The 22058-nt window shown below is 36.8% G+C and overlaps 1 protein-coding gene across 3 annotated transcripts in view; it reads right to left on the reverse strand.

Annotated features, from left to right (window-relative positions):
• Window positions 1-8763: 8763 nt before the first annotated feature.
• DEUP1 (deuterosome assembly protein 1) overlaps window positions 8764-22058 on the reverse strand; it is a 67702-nt gene continuing 54407 nt past the window's right edge. For 2 of the 3 annotated variants that reach the window (XM_016158714.2, XM_016158712.2), the window contains 3 exons: window positions 21153-21349; window positions 15691-15808; window positions 8764-9712 (listed from right to left, as the gene is read on the reverse strand). In XM_016158714.2, coding sequence (XP_016014200.2) covers window positions 9536-9712; window positions 15691-15808; window positions 21153-21349 — 492 coding nt within the window. In that variant the 3' untranslated portion in view covers window positions 8764-9535. The remainder of the gene's footprint in view (window positions 9713-15690; window positions 15809-21152; window positions 21350-22058) is intronic. The other variant, XM_016158713.2, reaches the window with a different exon arrangement.

Consider the following 22058-nt stretch of genomic DNA (forward strand, 5'->3'; position numbering starts at 1 on the left):
TTGTCTTCTGTTTCTTTGCTGAAACTTTGGTGCATTTTCATTTTTTCAGGCATGTGTATGATTTCTTGCTGAATCATTTTAAATCTTTGTCAGAGAATTCTAATATCCATGTCATCTTAGTGTTACCCTCTGTTGGTTATCTTTTCTCATTCAACTTGAGATCTTCCAGTTTCTTGGTACAACAAGTGAGTTTTGATTGAAACCTGACTATTTGGGGCATTATACTATGAGACCCTGGATCTTATTTAAATTTTATATTTTAGCAGGCCTGTTCTGACAATACTCAAGCATGGAAATGGGGTGCAGCATTGTTAATGCCCATGAGAACCCAGGTTCTTGACTCAGCTTCTGTTACTACCTGAGCAGAGGGGTTCCTCATTACTGCTGGGTTGGGGTGGGAGTTCTGGCTGCCTAGTAGTCTTCTGCTGCTATTATGCTGGCTGGGAGGGGCAGAGGTGCCTCATTACTGCTTCCTACATGGACTCCAGTGATCCTGTGGAGGGTGGGGAGGGGGTGGCCTTGTTACTTCTGTGGTGAATATCCTAACTCTCTACTAGGCTTCCATGAATACCACCTTAGTTGAAGGGATAGGGTTGCCTTGTTTCTGCCTTATGGGGGCTTCCCACGTAGTTTCCACTGATACTGCTAAGTGGGATGCCTTATCACCTGCTAGGTGAGTCAAAAGTTCTGCTACCCTACTCTGCCTTCCCTGAGACCACTTCGTTGGGGGTTTGGGATGTGGGTGGAAATCGAGGCTCTCCGTACACCTTTCTGATGTGGGTATCAGTGGGGCCACAGCTTTTTCTCTGGTATCTGGCTGAATTATAGTGGTTATAGTCTAAAAGTTTTTGGCTTGCTATGCTGCCCTTTCCTTGTCTTTTGTCTAGAGAGAACAGGCTTTGCTGGGGCTTTTTTGTTTGTGCCCATTGCCATTTCAAGGTAGTCATCTTTTTTCAGCTCCAAGTCTGGGATATATAAGTGTATTCATTTGCTAGGGCTCCTGTAACAAAGGTGTGTGGCTTATACAACAGACCCAAAATTTGGGGTGCCTTATACATCTAGCATAGAGTCTTCAGTGAAATAAATGCATTTTCTACAAAATGAAGCTATATGTTTGGCCATTAAATCCTATATATTTTTAAGTGCTTACATTTTTAATATTAAAAATAATGACATAACTATGTGCTTGTTTTCTAAACTCTGAGACTGCTCTTGACTTATGTGGTTTTTTCAACCACTGTATCAAGATATGACCGACATACAAAAAGCTGTACATATGTATGTATACAACTTGATGAAATTGGAGATAAATATATACCTATAATCATCACATTCTATGCCATAAACATATTCATCACCTCCAAAAGTTTCCTCCCTCCCCATTTATTTTTTTATTGATGATTATTGTGGAGCTTCATGTGTAGGTATGTATATATATGTGTGTGTATGTATACACACATATATGTATATATATATAAATTTATTCTCTCAAAATTCTTGGGTACAACTGTTAGTATAAAAACAAAAACCTTTGGTTATAAACTAAACTGTGTATGTAACAGACTTTAGATTTGAAGCTAAAGAGCTATTTTAATTTGGTTACTCATAATTTTATCCATCAAAATAATTTGGGAATGACTCATCTAATAATTTATCTCAGCCAAGAGGTATGTTTGGGACTGAAAATGATTTGAGCTCAAACAGTACCAACTTTTGGAAAATTTTCCTCAAGCTGATGAAAATGAGAAATTTCAAAGCTGCAATGTTGTTGTTTTTAGAAATGAAAAAAAATATATACCAGATGTGAAGAATGTTAGCTCAATTCTTTTCTATTTTATTATTTTGATGTATAAAATTTTCTGATGAAGAAAGATTTGTGCCCACCTGAAGTACAACATAACATTTACTTAGTGTGGGCCCCTTGGCCTCATCTTGTATAATCTTTTAGCTAGTTCACCATATCTGATAAAAGACATATTGACCAGATAAGTAAAAATGCTAATTCTGTATTTTGTATGAAGCCCACAGAACCAAATAAATTTTATCTCTTATGTGTTCTACCTGTTTGGGGAGCAACCATATATATCATTTCTATGTGAGTCAACAATATAGGAAGGCACACATCAGGCTTTTATCTAGCAGAAGTCTAGATTATCAGTCATCAGCTTTCAATGTCAAAGAAAGTGTGGTTCATTCTAACCACTTAGGTCCTTAAGCATTTTATTTTTTCCCTCATCGGCAGGCAAGGGAGGAAAATATGTGTCAGTTTAAATTGTTAAGTGCAGCCTCTATTGTTGGGCACCTTCAAAAGAGGGTTTACTTGCAAGAACCATGATGAGACTTAAGGCAGAAATTCTTAATGGGGCTGTAAAGGAAGGAAAATCCTGGGCTGTGGGTTAGCATCCCTGCTGCCGGCAAGGGGGCACAGGTATTTGAGGGAAATAAAGAACGTTGGGTGGACTAGGGCAGCCAAAAAAGGGGGTTGATTTTAGTGGTGACCCTGGGGAAGAGGTGATCACTTTAAAACACTGTGTTTGGTTAGAGGCATTGTGGCCTGATATAAGCAGGCATGGGCTTTGAAGCCAAACAGACTGGGCATTTTCCACATATCTCACCTTGGGATAAATCACTCAATCTTTTAAGTCTCTGAGGTAATTGGGCCTAATTCTTGCTTTGAGGGGTTATTATCAATATTAAATTAAATTGAAAAGTTACATATCACTGAAACTGGTTCAAAAAGAAATAGAAAATATGAATAGAGCTATAATGAGGAAAGACATTGAATTAAAGTTTTTCCGCAAAGGAAAACCCAGGCCCAGAATTCCACCAGACATTTGAAGAAATGATGCTAGTCATTTACAAACTTCCACAGGAGTAGGGGAAACGTCACAGTTCATTCTACGAGGCAAGAATTAACCCTGATATGAAGCCAAAGGCATGAAGAGAAAACTGCAGACCATTAACTCTCATGAATACAGGCACAAAAATCCTCAACAAAATATTAATAAACTAAATCCAGCAACGTATGAAAGGATTATACATCATGATCAAGTAGGATTTATCTCAAGAATGTAAGGGACAGAAACCACATAATCATCTCAATAGATGCAGAAAAAGTATTGGACAAAATCTAACACCCAATCATAAAAAGCTCTCAACAAACTAAGAATAGATGAGAATGTCCTCAATCTGATAAAAAGCATCTATAAAAATAATACAACCGACATCATACTTAATGGTGAAAGACTGAAATTCTTAAGATCAGAAACATGGTTGCTCTCACTACTTCAATTTAACATTGTATTAGAGTTTCTAGTTAGTACAGACAGGTAGGAAAAATAAATAAAATGCATCCAGAATGGAAAAGAAGAAGTAAAATCTGTCTTTCAATACAACATGATCATATACAGAGAAAATTTAAAGAAACACACACTAGTAGAATAGATGAGCTCAGCAAGGTCACAGAATATAAGACCAGTATACAAAAATCAATTGACTTTCTATATATTAGCAATAAATAATATAATAATGAAATTAAGAAAACAATTCCATTAATAATAGCATCAACTAGAATAAAATATTTAGGAATTTAACAAAAGAACTGTAAGACTTGTACATTGAAAACTACAATATTTCTAAGAGAAATTAAATAAGATCCAAATAAATGGAGAGATTTCACATTCACTGATTGATTGGAAGACTCAATATTATTAAAATGGTAGTTGTCCCCAAATTGGTATTCAATAAAGGTCAATTTGGAGAGAAATGCCTTTTTAATCCCTATCAAAATCTTAGCATTTGTTGTTGTTGTTGATGTCGTTGTTGTTGCAGAAATTGAGATGCCTACGAGTTAATCCTAAAACTTATGTAAAAAGGGCCCAATATCGCCAAAATAGTCTCATAAGTTTGAAGACTTGTACTTCCCAATATCAAAACTTAGTACAAAGCTACAATAATTAAGACTATATGGTACTGGCATAAGGATAGACATATAGATCAATGGAACAGAATTCAGGGTTTAGAAATAAACCCTTGTATTTATAATCAATTGATTTTTCAACAAAAGTATTCGATGGGGAAATAATAGTCTTTTACACCATACAAAAACACTAACTCAAAATTGATCATAAATCTGATGTAAAACCTAAAGCTATAAAACTTTCGAAAGAAAATATAGGAGAGAATATTCATGATCTTGAGTCAGGGAAATGTTTCTTTCATATGGTGCCAAAAGCATGATCTATAAAAGAAAAAAAATGATGAATTTTACTACATAAAAATTAAAATCTTATATGTTTAAAAGGCATCATTAATGAAATGGAAAGATAAGCCTCAACATAGGGGAAATATATGCAAATCATATACCTGATAAAGGAAATATCAAAATATATAAAGAATTCATAATAACTCCATAAGAAGAGAAGTTATTGTAAAATAGGCAAAAGATTTGAATAGACATTTCACCAGAAAAGATGTATATGGTCAATAAACATGCAAAAAGGTGCTCAACATGATTAGCCATTAGGGAAATGCAAATTAAAACTAGAATGAAAAAACACTTCACACACACGGAAATGTTATAATCAAAAAGAAAGACAATAATAAGTATGGGAAGGAATATAAAGAAATTAGCACTCTTATACATTGCTGGTGGGAATGTAAATGGTGCAGCTACTTAGGAAAACGGTTTGACAGTTTCTTTTACACGTTAAACATAAATTTACTATGTAACTCGGAAATTTTACTCCTAGGAATCTATTCAACAGACATGAAAACATATCTACATACAGACTTGCACATAAGTTTTTGTAACAGCTTTATTCATAATAGCCACCAAACTGGAAACAACTCAAATGTCCATCGACTGGTGAAATGGATAAACAAAACATTGTTTATTTATATAACAGAATACTATTCAGCAATAAAAAAAAGAACAAAATACTTATACATGTTATAATATGAACCATAGAAACGTACTAAATGAAAGATGCCAGATGCAAAAACCCACGTATAGGAATCCATTTATATGAAATGTCCAGGTAAATCATAGAAACAAAAAATGGTTTAGCAGCTGCCTGGCATTGGGCATGGGAACAGGGGTGACTGCAACTAGGTACTAGGGATCTTTATTGGGTGATGGAAACATTCCAAAATTGAGTTGTGGCAGTAGTTACACAATTTTCTAAATTTAGTAAAAATTATTGAATTATACCCTTGAAATAAGTAAACTTGTATGGTATGTAAATTATTTCTTAATAAAACTATTAACAATTAAATGAATTTATATTCTAGTGGCTGATACATGGTCCTCAATAAATAACAGTATTATTCTTTGAGGATGTATTTCATCTTCTGAGCTCAGACCTAATGCCTCGGAGGTCAAGGATGGCAAGAAGTGCTAACAGCTAGCATTTTATGAGCACTCACTGTGTTCCAGACTCCATGCTAACTGCTTTAGAGATGTTACCTGCTGTAATCCTCACAACAGTCTTCTGACACAGGTGGTATTATTATGCCTATTCTACAGATAAGGAAGTGGAAGCTTTGTTAAGGCCTCTGGGCCAAGGCATAGAGAATCTCGCCTTCAACAGATCTAATCTGTCCTAATGCATTGAGAACCTTTTAAGACCTAAGAATTTCTAGTCTGGTCATGGGGCCAGCTAGGTGGCTCTGAGCATCTCTATGCTTGGCCTTGCTGAAGCTTCCTGTTTGAAACCTTGCTATTCTGGATTACCTGACAGTTCAGCTATGTGATGAGATTGTTGGTCACCATCACAGTAATTACCTACCTGACTCTGACTCATGTTTATTCTTGTTATAAGACTGTAACCCATCTTGCTCCATGTTGGAGGATGTGATTCTGAACAGTGACTGGTTGACTTTTGCAACTTGGGCCAATATTTTTGCCTCACCTCTGTCCTGGGAGTTCCCCCAGAGATCATGAAAACTTTCCTCAGGTTTTTCCCTCAGCCAGGACTTGGTAGGCCAATGGTCCATTCATTATCATCCGTGGACCACAGTGCAAACTCACTGTAAGAGGAAAGAGCCTCTTATATCGGTTTGGAATGTTTTATCCCTTAGGCTTTAACTACTGGTGATACGCTGGTCTGTGGGGTTTGAGGGTTGGGCAGTTGCAGTTGCTACTTGGGCCCAAACCTCTCTCACAATTTTCCGCTGCATTGCTCAAGTCCTAGGGTTCTTATGGTTTCATTGGCTCTGGTGATTAAGCATATGGCTAATGTTCTGTAGTAGATTCCTATTAGGCATTAATTGAAACATACAAAAGGAGTGTGTAGATGCTCAAAAGGTCCTATGTGAGGTCAGGTATGAGTAGAAATCTCCCTCAGGAACACCAGCATTCAGACAAATTCAGTTTGTGCACTTTTCTGCAGCTGACAATTTGATACAGTCCGCAACCTTTTTGGTACCAGGGACCAGTGCTCCTATGAGAATCTAATGCCTAATGATCTGAGGTAGAACTGAGGTGGTGATGCTAGCACTGAGGAGCATCTGCAAATACTGATGGAGCTTCATTTGCTTGCACGCTGCTCACTACCTGTTGTGTAGCCCGTTTCCTAGCAGGTCACAGACTGTACTGGTCCATGGCCTGGAGGTTGGGGACCCCTGGGTAGTATTTTGTCATTGTACCTTAAACTTCCTCAAAATTCCTTTACTCTGTCCTTATAAAAATATCCCCGTGTCTGGATTCAATCTACCCATCAATCATTACTTGTCAGATACCTCCCATGACCAGGACCTGGGCTAGGTGCACAGGGGAGGCAGAGCAGCCTAGGAATATGCTTCTCTTCTAGGAGCTTTCAGGCCAGTTGGAGAGACTGGAGGCACATACAGTAAGGGGAAATTTATGTTAACTGAGATAATGGGATAGGGAGAGGATAACTCCACATCTTTGTTAAGACTAGTTTACTCTAGATTGCTTGGCTCAGATTAACCATGGTTGAGGCAAAGCAGGGACCTAGACAAACCAACCTCCAGGGCAGGCCTCTATAACTGAGCAGCAGAAGCTACTGAGCTCCTGTTGCTCTCCCAGAGTGGGAGGAGATAGTCAGAGCCTGGGTGGGGCACAGTCTCAGGATCATGGTACTAGGGAGACTCTAAGCTCCACTGTGCCAGATGGCTGTGATGACAGATAATCAACACTTGTCTACCATTTTGTTATAACAAATTTGTGGGTTGTCTGTGATTTTCCAGCAGCCTTCCTTCTCCAAAATTCGCTTAATTCTCATACCAGTTAATATGCTTCTGGATAATTGAGAAGTATATTTAAGCCATTTTGAGGCAAAAATTAACTCAGGGCACACTTCCTCTTTGAGTTGGCTTCCAGTGTTTGCTGGCCTGATTGGTCTTTCTCCTGTTTCCCTCCTTCTACTCCTTCTATCATGTTTTAGCTAGCTTGTGGGCTAAATTGGCTTTTGTAGTACGGAGGAATTAATAGTCAGTTTCTGATGCAGTTTCTGTAGGAAAATAGTCAGTTTCTGATGCAGTTTCTGTAGGAAAATGTACTCTGTGCTGAAGCAATAATGGAGCAGATCTGCCTCTCCTTCAATCCCTCCTACAACTAGAGGGGAACTGCTCCATGGAACCCCTTTGCTCTGCAGAGGGAGGGAGAGGGGAGTGGGGAAGGATGGACAACGGGTAGGCCTCCTTCTTCTCCTTTCAACATTCAACCAGGCTGCTTCATTTTTATCTTGGTTATATGCTGGGCTTCAGCATATGATTCCTTTTGAACACCCAAATCCTGCTGTTAAACAAAAAATATTGAAAATCATTGTTTTAAGAAAGCTGGTGTTAGTGAAATGCTGAACTGGTGATTTAAAAGAAGTTTGCTTATGGACTTGAAATAATATTCCAGAAGGGCAGATTCACTGTTAGTCCTGAACATACTCCACGGTCATGCTCTGGTGACTCTGCAAAGTTCTAAGAACATGGAAGCCTAGCTCTTTATTTCACCACGCAGTGTTCAGTTATGTCTTAATCCTGAAGAGAATAAAGAGACATAAGTGATATAAAGATGTATATATTTAAACTTTTGCATTGTTTGCATTTGCCTGAGGTATATAAAGGTTTTAGACTGTTTCCTAAACATACTTTTTCTTCCCATCTTCTAAAGACAACAATGAAAAATACTTTATTTTCTTTGTGTCCAGGCTAGAAATTATTAAATAGTTTAAAAGTATTGTGATTTTCATCATTTTTCTTACGCGGGGCTTTTTTAGGGCACACTGAAGGCTTTGTGCTGTTCTGATGTTTTGTCGTGAGACATGGCTTCTGTGGATATAGCCTTGCTCACCATCTGCTCACTTAGAAGAGGTGATACTGGGAAATATTAAGAGCTGGAGCCTGGAATCAGAAGCCAGGCGTTTCTGCCTCTCTTGCTCACCATGATTCTAGGAAGTTCCTTAACAGCTTGATTTCTAGGAACAAGGACACGAGCCTTGCTGACTTCACAGGCTTGTTTTGAGTTGATCAAGAGTTATACAAATCCACATGGTCGAGCCACCCAAAGTGAACGGGACTCTGCATTTTTTACATGATGATGATACGTGTTACCAAAAGACATCTTGATTTATCTTTCAGTATGTTGAGGTTTAGTTTCTTCAAAGAGAAAAAGAAAACTATAAAACCTGTAGGACTTACCTTGAGAAACTATTTAGGGTTTTTTTTTTTCATAATCTTTATATAAATATCACTTTTAAAGGAAAAATAATAGATTGTCATGCATGCAATATTTGTAACATGAATTTTATTGTTCATTACCATGCTATTACTGTTCCATACAGAGTTGGCATTTATATTTTAAGTCCATAGAATTTTGCATTCCTTTATTATATTAAAAATAGAGGTATTACAAAGAAGACTGTAACAACGGTAATGCTTTATATTTTCTTTATCTTTTTTGGGTCCATGAGGTAATTAGTGCTAAAAGGAAAGCATTAATCTCTTTTGAGTGTTTAAACAGCACATTCCATGTCTTTATTGTGTTGAAACAGACATTACAAAGATGAATGTAGAAACACTAGATCTGTATTTTTTTTCTAAAAGAAGTTTGGGGATGTTCTTATAGCTCAAAATACTTAATATTTTTCATTTTTTAAAAAATCCTTGAGTTCTCCAACCTAGTACAACTGAGCCGCACTCGATTTGTGTATATTTGGAACACGACCCTTCCCTTTCCCTCACTTTCGGTCGTTACAGAGGAAATGGGTTTTCAGCATACATGATTCGAGTTGGGAAAAAAACTGCATCTTTAATTCCGAAATATTCCTTAGACTGGAAGAAAATCTCTTTTAGAGTAGTCATGTTTATTTTACAGCGACTCTATAGCTGAACAATTTATTATGTTAATACAGAAATACAGCTTTATCGAACAAAATACTATTTTCTAGCTGCCATACAGAAATGATTTACTCAAGAAAACAGAACAAAATTTCTCAGTTTCATTAATCAGCTTTGTAAAAAATTTGCCAGAACTTTTTTCACAGGGTGGGGGCAACAAATAAAAAAGTTTAAAAGCTCATATGTGTCTATTTTGTTTTAGCTTGGTGTATTTATTGAGAGTAAATTCTGTATGTCTTTGCAGTTCATCAATATGTGTATTTAGAAGTTTTTCAAGTTCTTTTGCTCGCTTCTCTTCCTCCAGAAGAAAATGCTGTGTTGCCAAAGAAGCCGAGAAAGATATATCTGGGGGAGACTAAAGAAAGAAAGGAAGAAAAGTTAGATGAGGAACACGAAGCCTTTTTAAATCTTCCTATTTCCAGGCATGCTTCCTCCCTGACATATTGTCAAACACTGCAGCCCTTAATGAAATAATATACCTTAAGCTGAATTCCCTCTGCCAGTGTAACACAGTCTCTAATGAAATCCTCAAAGAACTAAAACTTCACAGCTCCATTACATTAAAAAGCTCTAGAAATGAATATTATAGCGTCTAACTGCAAATGCAGGAACAACATAATTACCATGAAACTTGCCTAAAACATACTCCCCTAATTTGCAAAACCAATGATTTTCATTTGAAAATAGGCAACTCGGGGAAAAATAAAAATAAAAAAAAAACTGAAGTAAAGATTGTGGAGCAAAGAAAGGTTATACAGGAAAAAAAAATTAAGGATTAACTTTAAATAGGGGCTAACTGCTGCTTGAAGTGAGTCAGGTGAGGAGGGCTGGCAGCATGATCTATCTGAGGGGTGAGGGTGGCTTCTAAGTGGGGAGGGCCATATATTGGGAGGAATCTCATTTGTCTAGTTATAACTGAGAAAGCCTCAGTGATGAATGCTCGGTCCCACCCTTTATGGTGATAAAGAAGTGCTCATTTAACTGTTAGTGACCTGTCAGTGCCAATTTGTACACATGCACACACACACACACACAAATTGTGGCCGAGGAAGAAAGGGCAATGATAGATCATTTTACAGTGCTTTATTCAACAGAATTTTTAAGTTAATTTTTAAAAGTATGTTGGGGAAATTTGTACTGTGGTCCCTAAACTCTTCTCCAACTTTTGTTTTATTAGGAAGAATAGGATTTTGTAAAGTGAAGAATCAACAGTCTGTATGCCAGTGAACTTTGTTATAGGGGGATTTAGCTAACAAGTCTGGCCTCTGCCAAAAGTGTATGGGTCGTGGCAAATGATAGTAGAGCACTGCAAACTTATCTAAGAAGTAGTCCCCAGCTACAGCTGCCGTGCCAGATACGGTATCTTTACTTAAGTCAAATCTCACAGCTTTGGGTACATGGTATGCTGCTGTTGATCTGGCAAATGTGTTCTTTTTAATGCTCAGTGAGGCAGATGACCAAATGCAGTTAGCATGCACATGGGCTAGACAATAGTACACATCCATGTTTTTGTGCCGACGTTATGTTTCATGTTAATGATGCTGTCAACAATAAATTCTGAAAGATCTTGGACCATCTGGTCATTCCAAGGACTATGGGCTATAGGACATCATATGTTAACGTTAATATTATGCTAAGACCTGATGAGCAAGAAGTGGCAAGCATGTCAAAGGCCTGGAAAAACACGTACTCCAGAGAGTGAGAGTGAAAGACAAACCCCATATATGATTCAGTGGAGCTTGACATGTTGTTTTTAGGTGTCTAGTGATACACAGCATGGCAGCAGATCTCCTCTAAAGCACAAATTAATGCACCTTGCATTTCTTATCACTGTGAAAGAAGCGTAAAGCTTGATAGAACTCTTCAGGTTTTGGAGGTAGCATATTCCACTCTTGGGTAAAATAATCTGACTCATTTATTGGGTGACACAGAAGGCTGAATTTTTTGTTTGCTTGTTTGTTTATTTGTTTGTTTTTGAGTGGGGCCAAGAGCAAGAAAGGGCTCTGTGGTAGGTTGGGAATGGGGTACTAGCAGTTCTGCTACTTAGGCCAAATGATTTACTAGAAGAATCTTTCGTAGAGAAAATTGCCTTGTGGAGCCTCTAGCAAGTTTCAGTAGAAAAGTTGCACTGCAGACCCTTAAGATTCTGGAGCAAAGCCATGCTGTCTTTAGCAGAGACCTGTACACTGTTTGCAAAATGGTTCCTTTCATGCTGTTGAGCCCTGGGTGAGATAAACCATCTAAGACATGGACAGGAGAACTTGAACTAGCCTCTGTCCTTGGCCATACCAGTGGAAATTATGCACAGAAGCATGGTCTCCCTTTCACCAAAGTGAATCTAGTTTTCATTGCCATTGAATGTTTTATCTGCTTGCAGTAAAGACCCAAGCTGAAGCTCCAATATGGCATCATCCCTCAAGAAGACCAGTCTGTCTCTTGGTGGCAATTAGATTACATCGAATCCCTTATGTCTTTGAAAGGACAATATTTTATCCTTACCAGAATTGATATGTATTCTGTAACTTTGCCTTTCCTGCCTTTGCCAGTCACAGAGTGACTGATTTACTGATTAATACTAAAGGAACCTATTTTATAGCAGAAGAGTATGGCAGTGGGGGCATGGCCATGGTATCCATGGGTCCTACCACATGGTATCCATTGGTCCTACAACATTCAGAGGATGCTAGCCTGATAGGCTTCTTGAAGGCACAGCTAAGGCATCAGCTTGGAAATTATATCCTGTGGGGAATGAGGTGCAATTCTTCAGGATGTGGTATAGACTTTAAACCAATCGTTGCTATATACTACTGTGTTTCTGAAGGGTAGGATACGTGGATCTGGGAACAAAAGGGAGGATGAAGGAATGGCTCTACTCTCTATCACTTCTGTTGATCCACTTAGAGAATTTGTGACTCTCTGTCTCTGTACCCTTGGGCTCTGTTGGTCTAGAGGCCAAGGGTCATAGAGGGGAAGGCCTTTACCAAATGACCTATGAGTTTCATTGAACTTAAAGCTCTACTGGCACCCAGTAACTTTTGGTTTCTCATGCTAACAGATCAGAGGCACAGAAAAGAGGTACTATACTGGCAGAGGTGACTGACTCTAGTCATCACAAGGAGGTAAGACTACTACATAATAGAAAAGTGAAAAATATGTTTGGTACTCAGGTGGTCTACTAAGGTGGTCTTTTGGTACTCTCGTGCCCAGTTTTAAGTGTTAATGGAAAACCGCATCCTGACGAGGGCATGGAAAACAAGAGCTCACCCCAAAAAGGCAAGTCACCTGGACCAACAGAAGTGCCAGCCGAAGAGGAAGGGAATCTAGAATGGGTGAGGAGAGGATGAGTATCAGTTAAGTCCTTGAGACCAATTGCAGCACCGAGGGATGTAGTTTGTCTCACTAACCCTCCTCTTATAAGTATTCTTAGAAATGATGATCAGCCCAAATCTTGGAGAAGCTATGCCTCAATGGAATGATCATGAAAAGAACATAGATTTGAGTGATTCAAATAGTGGACTATACTGGGTGCTGCTGGTGCCCTACCTGGATCCCCTTCACCAGGCTGGTGCTTCTGTTCTTCAGCTGTTGCAGTGTTGGCTGCTAATAGCTAACAGCTTGCAGTGGGCCACTTCTCTGGAGACCTGCTTTCGGCAGAACTGGAGCCTCCGGCCTCACCTGGGAAATTGCAGTGCCCCACCTCCCCAGTCCATTCCCTTTCCTCTGAGAAGCAATGACTGATAGACACGAGCCACAAAATGCCAGACTTCTTGTTTCCAGGGGAACCAACTCTGCTGTGCAATCCATGCTCCAAGCTCCTGGTGAGATAAGACTAATCTCTAGCTGAGACCTCATCCTTGTTTAGCTTTCTTTCCCTCCCCTTGCCAGCTTCCCTCACTCTTTGGCTGAGAATACTCTCTCAATAAATCACTTTCACAAGAGTCTGCATCTCAGGTTCTAGAAAACCTGACCTCAGATTGCCTAGGTTCTGGCTTGAGTGACTGGGTGACATCAATGCTATTTACCAAGAAAAGAAAAACATAAAAGGAGTTCATTAAGGGTAGGGTTTTATGTATTTTTGATTCCCCAGGTTCTAGTACAGATTCTGGCACAGAGTATATTTTCAGTAACATTTTTGAATTAATATGCGAACAAAGGAAATGCATTTGATTTTGAATAATGCTGAACTACAGGTGACTTGGGACTTAAACAGACTGTCAAAGAGACAGTGGGATATATCTGTTTAGGTCTCAGAACATAGGTCTGGATCAGAGATATATATTTGGAAGTTAGAGATCATAATTAAAGCCATAAGTCCAACCGACATCATCCAAGATGTACAGATAAAAGAAGTTAAAAAATGGAGTCCTGGGTGACACTTTATTTCAGGCAGCTACTCTTATAGTCATGTTCTTGACATTGTCATCAACGATAACTGCATTATTTACTAATCAAGATTTTAAGCGACCCATCTATTATCCTTCTAGCTTGTTTAGTCTAATCTATAGCAAATATCAAACACGATGGTGAAATATTGAAAACTTTCCCTTCACAATCGAGAATGAGAAGAAGGATGCTGGCAATACCAGTTTTACTACTCAACATTTACTGGAGGCCCTAGTCAATACAATAAGGCAAGAAAAAGGAAAAAGGATATAAGATTTGAAAGTAGGAAATCAAACTATCATTATTTTAATTATGAATATAGAAAATCGAAAGAATCCACAGGACTGGAGTACAAATTCAATTGAGTATTTCCATTGGTAAAAGGATTGAGAATCCTACTTTGCACCATATGCAAAGGTTAATTCCAAGTATTGATCTAAATATGAAAAATGAAGCACCAAAGCTTCCAGAAGATAACATAGGATAATATTTTTATAACTTTGGGTCATGCAAAGTTTTAAATAGGACAATAAAAAATACTAAACATAAAGGAAAAGATTCATAAGTTTGAACATATTAAAATTAGGAACTCTGGTCATCGAAAGAGATCATTAAGGGAAGAGGCAAGTAAGAGTGGGAGAAGATATTTGCGATACGTATATTCAGCTATGGGCTTATATCCAGAATATATAAAGAAACTTCTACGAATTAATAAGAATAAAGATAATTCAATAGAAACTTAGGCAAGAAAACTGAGACACTTTTACAGTGGAGGATATCAAAATGGCCAATAAACATATGAAAAGGTCCTCAAACTCATTAGTCACCAGAAAAATAAGAGTTAAAACCTCAGTAAGATGTTTCTACATGCTGACCATAAAAGCTAAATTTAAAAATACCAATAATACCAAGTGTTGGAAAGAATACAGAACAAGGAGAACGCTTGCACATTACTTGTTGGGGTGCTTACTGGCTCGTAGTTAGGAAAGCAGCTTGGCAGTACCTCCTAAAGCTGACCTTATGCATATCCTATTACTTAGCAATACCACCCTAAGGTATATATCCAATGGAAATTATACACATGTGCACCAAAAGACACATATGATGGTTTTAGCAGCATTATTTGTAATAGCCCCTCAAACAGAAAATAAATGTCCGTCAATAGTAGAATGGATAAACTGTAGCATCATTGCATATAGTATTTATATACAATGAAATACTATACAGAAACAAAAATGGATAAACTACAGCTACATAAAATAACATGGATGATGAATCTCATAAACAGTGTTGAGCAAAAAAGCCAGACACAAAAGACCACATAAAATACCATACTGTGCATATAAAATTTACAAATTGCCTCAACTAATTTATGATGTTAAAAGTCAGGATAGTGGTTACCTTGAGAGCGAGTTGAAGGAGTGACTGGAAATGGATATAAGGGGAGCTTCTGGAGTGCTGCTAATATTCTATTTATTACCTGGGTGGTAGTTACATTGGTGTTTCCTTTGTGATAATTCATCAAACTGTACAGTTCTGATATGTGCATGTTTCTGTATGCATGCCGGAGCAATAAGAAAGTTAAAAAACAAACAAACAAACAAACAAAAAAACAGGCACAAAAGATCACTGTAGCTCTTTAAAATATAGAGATCCTTAAGGGCTCATGAAATGTCCAGGAGTGAGTCCCAAGCACTTGCATTTTAAAAAACAACACTGTAATTATGGCCTGCACTAGAGGTAAATGAACAGTGATTACAATACTTCATGAAACATTATGGATCTCTTTTCCCTCTATAGATAGGCATGGCCAAACGACTCAGACTCATCTGGGGATCCTATTCATGGAGCAACATTTTTTTCTTTTTAACAACTATGTATACATCAGTTTATCTGTATCAGGGTAAGAGTAATCACCCCTTAAAGGAAAAAAAAAATCCAGGAACTCACCAGTGTGAATACTTCTTCATCACTAACCAAAGGACTGGTCATGTCTTTGGGTTGAAATGGCGGCACAGGTGGCAATGGAGGCGTGACACTTCTATTTAGCTCACAATCTTGGCTAAGTCTGAAAGGGAAGGAACGGTTGTCACTGTTGCTACCAAGGACACCTGCTTGTTTATATAGCTACGGATTTTAATTTCTCTGGTGTCTAACTGCGGGAAAACATAAGAAAATGTTTGGGCTTGTTATCTGGGTATTTCTTTGAAAACGATTTTCCTGATGAATGATTTCCACTCCACTTAAAAGACTTAGAATGATAATGAAGCAGAAAACTGTACCGTAATTGTTAAAAATATTCTATCCTTATTGGATGTATTGCTTCCCTTTCTGTGTTTTACTTTTGTATCTCTGCCGCTTAAATAACATGAAACCAGACTGAGAAAAATCTCGAAACAGTTAACAATGCTGCCCTTGACAGTTCTAAATAGATTCTCTTTTTCTATTCTCTATTCCACTTAACCTCACTGGCTTTCTTAATATAATTGTACTTTTTTAAAATGCTAGAACAAGTCTTTGTCTAATAATAATTCTCATTCTTATAGGAATTAATAATTTATGACATGTTTTCAATTTACATCATCTCCTGAACTCCTCCACACTGTTGACCTTGAGCAAGTGACTTTATCTTCCTGTTACTTTAATGTTTTCATGTATAAAAAAAGGTTGTTATAAGAATTGAACTCCACAGTTTAGACAAAAAGCATAGTGAAGAATTTTTTGTTTGTGCTAAAACCTAGGGTAGAAGATGAAACTGAATAAAATACCAGTGAGATTTTAAATTTTGGTATGCTGACTAACAAATGAATAATAAAACAAAGAAACAAACCAATTTACCCCAAAATTTTACCCAAAAAAGTCATAACGGTATGGGATGTTTGGGACTAAATAAATATCTTTCTGAGCATTAATTCATGAAAATGGGGTTTAAAATTTAATCAAAGTCATCAAAGACCATGAAAATATAAGCATCCCTTTAATTTAAAGTGATTTATTTTTACTAGTAATTCAGACTCTCCACAGGTATTGATTAACCATTTTCAAAGCCTTCACATTTTAATTTCGCATAGTTGAAAAAAAAAACATTATTTTTTTTTCTGTTCTTATCCAAAGACTATAGGCTTGTTTCTTATTATGCAAACATTTTCAAAGCTATGCACAGCAGTAGCAATAAAAGTTAAGTGAGGCATCTGTAAATTAGTCCATAAAAACAAACACAACATGTGTTCCAGTTTTACTTATCTTGAAATATATCTTTTTTTAAAAAATTCATTCTCCCAAACCATAATTACCATGGAAACAGAACAGCAAATTAAACTGGAATAACATGGTTTATGATGTGCACAATCACATAAAACATCCCAAAATTCAAATAGATTATAACAATTGCATAGTACATCTGCATAGAATCTTCAGCTGAACCTTTTAATTTGAGTGAGGCTACCATCTACACTTCAAAGCACGGTGGCAAAAGTAAGATAATTATAGAAGTGATTCAAGAAATACACATCTCTGTAATCTCAATTATACAGAGATTCGGGGGAAAGTATTATTTGTCCTAAATTATCTGAATAATTATCTCAATTATCCATTTTGCTTTGGATGTAGAGATATAGTTTTATGATGTTAATTACTAAAATTTATATAGGAACATTCTTTTTATTGTAAGATCAATAAAATGTAGATATTGAAAGGAAAGACTACGTTATGAAGTATAGTACTTTTGCTTTAAATCATCTTTATATCTGACAAGTTCTTCTAGAACATGCTATTCAAATACTTCATAAAACCACCTTGCATAAAATGCTAGGCATATCAATTTAAAAACCATCTTAAAAATTATTTCAGGAGGCTTTTAATACCCCCTCAAAGGCTTGTATGTTCAATTATCTTTTTCACAGGCCCTGTTTCAAGGTCTCTGCCTATATTTGCCAGGAGGGCAGGATCTAATCGCTTTATTGGGGAGAACTCCACCCACTTGAGACTGAGTCGACTCAGCCAGTTTTCAGAGTCGTCTGACTTTACACGCTATAGGATAATGTCCTCAGCATGGAATGGCATACCTTCACAACTGCTTCCAGCCTCACCTTCTAACACTCCATATAATTCTCCCTAGTCTGTGAACTACTCAGTGTTTCCTATCCTAGAACTGTTCGGCTGGCTATGTTTTGTTCTTTGTAAGCAACACCATGCTATGAAATTTTCTCAACTTACTTTTCGTTTCTAGATGTCAGACTGTCCACTCCTTGACAAGGGACCCTGTGAGAGTGCTTATGACAAGCCTGCTGATATTGTGTTTTTCTTAGTATTGGAAACTTCTAATTTATTAACGAGACTCAAAGTAATTTTAATGATTAACGTTTGCGATTACTAAAATCTTCTCAGTGCATGACATAACTTTTAAAACCACAAATTCACTTTAAGTATGTATCTTAAATAGATATAAAACTCCACTTATTACAAAATTCATTGTCATTAAAATTAGTTATATATTAATAGCTCTGAATACCACTACTCCAAATTAGCTTGTAAATTATCCTAAAATTCCAAAGTCTAACTTCAAACAAACTTTAAAAATATTCAATATATCTTCATCAAAGACAATTACATCTCATTCGTCATTTTTTTTAAAAGTGCTGAATCACTCTCTTATTGGAAAGCAAATCCTTTGGAATATCCTAAAATATGTTTTAAGTGGATGACCATGAAAAACATTGTATCGCTTCTAACAGGAGTGAAAAACAAAAAATTGAGTTTCTTCTGAGTACATAAAAGATTACTTTAACGATGTACTATACAAATCTTTCTTAGTTAAATAAGAAGTGGCTACAAATTAGACCACAGTCTTTAAAATTTTGTGGAACATCATCTTCATATCTACTTTGATCTAAAAGCATTTTCCTTTCTCAAGTAGTTTAATAAGACCTTTTGGCATTAGCCGTCGATATATGTAAATATAACTCGTGTATTTTCAGATTTTTTTAACCTAACAAACACATATAGCATTTACTATTTGACTTCGCTGGGCAGTGGTATGAGTGAAAGAAAGAATATTTCATTTTTCACTTGCTAAATGTGATAGATATGTGCTTTACGGTTCTCCACTGGTGAGTTGAGTTCACAGTGTCCTTGCATCTCAGCGACTCTTTCCCCATAGCGGCTTTTACATGGTAATAATTTATTCAGAACATTCGAAATGCTGTTTCTTTTAAAAACCAGGTCACTGGAGGACACTGAAACCAGACAAGGCATTAAAACAAATTTAATGAAACTTTCAACAAATGAGACTGGGAGGACACGAGGCTTTACAGCAGGAATAGAAGTCCAAACTGCTTATTAAGATAATCTCCTGCTGAGCATTTTACCTGTTATGCTGCTTTCTGTGTCCCCTATAGCCTTGTTTTTGTTAGGCACTTGTAACACATTCTGTACTGCCTGACAAAGAGAAAAAAGGGGCAATCCGAACAATAAAATACTTTTTAAAAAATAATAAAAGGCAGAGTGTCTTTTTGTTTAGATAGGAACACCTGGTACCTTCACCTAAGGCTTTCGAAGTTACTTGCACCAAGCAAGACAAGCAAACAATGCTCTGCACCTGATGGGTGCTCTGTCAGGTGACTATACACAGGAAGACCCTTTATAATACCTTTAGGGTCCTGCTTTTCTCTTACAGTGAGAGAAGTGTAGACATGGGGTCATGATTTGACCGATAGAGAAATGAATCCATGAGTGGGGAAACACTTTGTGAAGGGTTTATTCTATACACCAAACTCAAAACTAGACCCCTTTAGACAGATTTTCAGGCATACTGGCCAGTCAGCATGGGCACCTTCACCAGGGACCTGGCCCACAACTGTCTCTGTGTCCATTTGTACCCTCCCATACTGCTCTGGTAGTGCTGTCTGCCCACCACAGTCCCCACCACCAGTGTTTATGGGGGTAGCAGCTAATCTTCCCTCATTCCCTTCTACAACCACTTGAGGAGAGGTTATTAATTTAGCCTTTTTGAGTGGTTGCTGTTTCTTGAATCAGATTAGGATATATCCTAATATTTACACACAGGGCTGAGGTGGTGAAAGTAGGAGAGAGCTACACTACATCCACAAGAGTGTTGAAGAGGAATGTTTGTGTAGTATGTCCCATGGATTTATGGATTTATGTACCTGTAGAACTGCGGGTGCTTAGTTACAAAGATGAGCCTGGCATCACTCCTCCTCCACAGGACTATCTATGAGGAAATGTCAGATTCGGCCATTTTTCTGTCTAGCAAAACATACTTTTTAGGCACTGTGAGTTGTTGGAGAAGCATTACTATTAGTACAAATACCAAAAATAATATCAGTAATAATTGCTAGCATTTATGGAATAATATATACTACTTTACACAGAACTATGCTTTCTCCTATAATTCTCACAATGATCTTATCATTATTACCACTATTTGTCAGATGGGAAATTGAGAGTTACTAACACTAACTAAATTTCTCAAGGTTGTAAATATTAATTATTTGACATGAAAATATTATGTAAGGTTTGCATGCTAAGTATTATGATCTTTTGAGCAAAAGTTATATTGATTTGGGTCTGGACCCATTAATTCACTATTCCTCAACAACATGGAATGTTAATAAATCTGATATCAAATAAGTTTGGAGACTGTTCCACACCATCCCCCTTCCTAGAAACTCACAATGTGCATTAGCATTTTAATGACTCCGAGAGATCCTGTAGAAAAGAAACTTGTTTGTTTTACAGAGAATTTTCCAAGTTTAGAAAAACAGTGAAAAGCCTCCAGAGACAGTTTTGACTCCATGAATATTAAAGTTGAATAAATTAGTCTAATTTTATGGTTGATATGTTTACTTAAATTTTGAACTAAGACATTTTAAAGAGCAAGAGGATAATGTGGACAGCAGATATTGATTTTTTCATATGCTTCTCTTCATTCTGAGAAACCCTCTCTTAATACATCCATAGATTCTTTTCCTATAAATTAACCAATAGTGTGTTGTCACTGCTGGAATGTCGGTATAAGTGTATAGATTTTTGAAGTCAGAAGTAAGCATGGAATTTCTCTTTTGTTTGAACAATATACATAACTAGTAAATTCAAATTTTTCTCTTCCCATGACATAAAAAAATAAGGTTACACACTTGTATGTTTTGTGTGACTCATCAGCTAATAAGAAGGGCCTGAAGTGAATAAGATTTACTGCAACACTCTACCCATTTCACTGTTATATTTTGATAGCTGTTGACAACTCAGTTTCATACAAAACAACATATCTACCGTACTACATTATTACTATAAAATAAAATTTAAAGAGAAAGTGTGTAAAATTACAGTTTGAATTGTTTAAAATAAATTTCAATGTTTATACATTTATATCCTATACAATGGAGTCAGCATACCTATCTTCATTTTTTTCCATTTTTATCTGGTTTTGATACATGTACCGTCCTGTTTCTTCATAGGTGTTTTGATTAGCCCATCCTGATTTTCCATTGGCATGAAGTTTTGCAAGATCATTTCGGAGCCTTTCATTCTCATACTCTAATTTGTTAATAGATGTACGCCTTGAACGTTCCCTGTTCGCGAAGTCCATACCCTAGAGAATAAGATAAACCATCACTGAAAAAATTGTTCCTCATAGGTGATGCATATTTCCTGTGCATTTGGACCAGTGTGCTGGAAAGGCCCTTTCTTTAGAGTCGAGACATGTGGCTCTACCTCCTCTACACCCTTTCCCATCTTCACCTCCTAATGACACATTCAGTGATAGTTGCTGCTGAACACAGCACAGTAAAAGCAATGCGTACATTGCTGCCCATATTCCAACAAAGAAAAAGCTCACTCATGCATTAGGGTTTTCTGTATCTAGAACATATTGGCTGGAGTTCAGTGTTTTTGTGTTTACATGGTATGCCTTCTGGTGTTGATTAATAATGGAATTGATGTATATTTTAATTTGAAAGATTTTTTTTTCTGATAGAAATAATAGAAAATCATATATTGATTCCCTACTGTTGGGTGATGCTACAAAGTATATACTAAATCCATACAGACTGGGGTCTGTATCAATGATTAAGAGTTGAGATTGTGCCCGTTTCAAGCAATGTGGCTTCATGATAAAGTTTTACTATCTGGTTTGGACTGCCTAATTTTTTTAACGTGTCTTCATAAGAGAATAAGAAACATGTTTAAATCACAAAATAAGAGGTTTAGAGCAAGAAAAAAAGATTTCTGATACAGTTTGAATTAAATGCTATACAAAGTTTCCTAGGGAAAGTCTGAACTTTTCTTCTCATAAAGTTTTT

The sequence above is a fragment of the Rousettus aegyptiacus genome, unplaced genomic scaffold (genome assembly GCF_014176215.1).
Source record: "Rousettus aegyptiacus isolate mRouAeg1 unplaced genomic scaffold, mRouAeg1.p scaffold_m13_p_5, whole genome shotgun sequence".
NCBI lineage: Eukaryota > Metazoa > Chordata > Mammalia > Chiroptera > Pteropodidae > Rousettus > Rousettus aegyptiacus.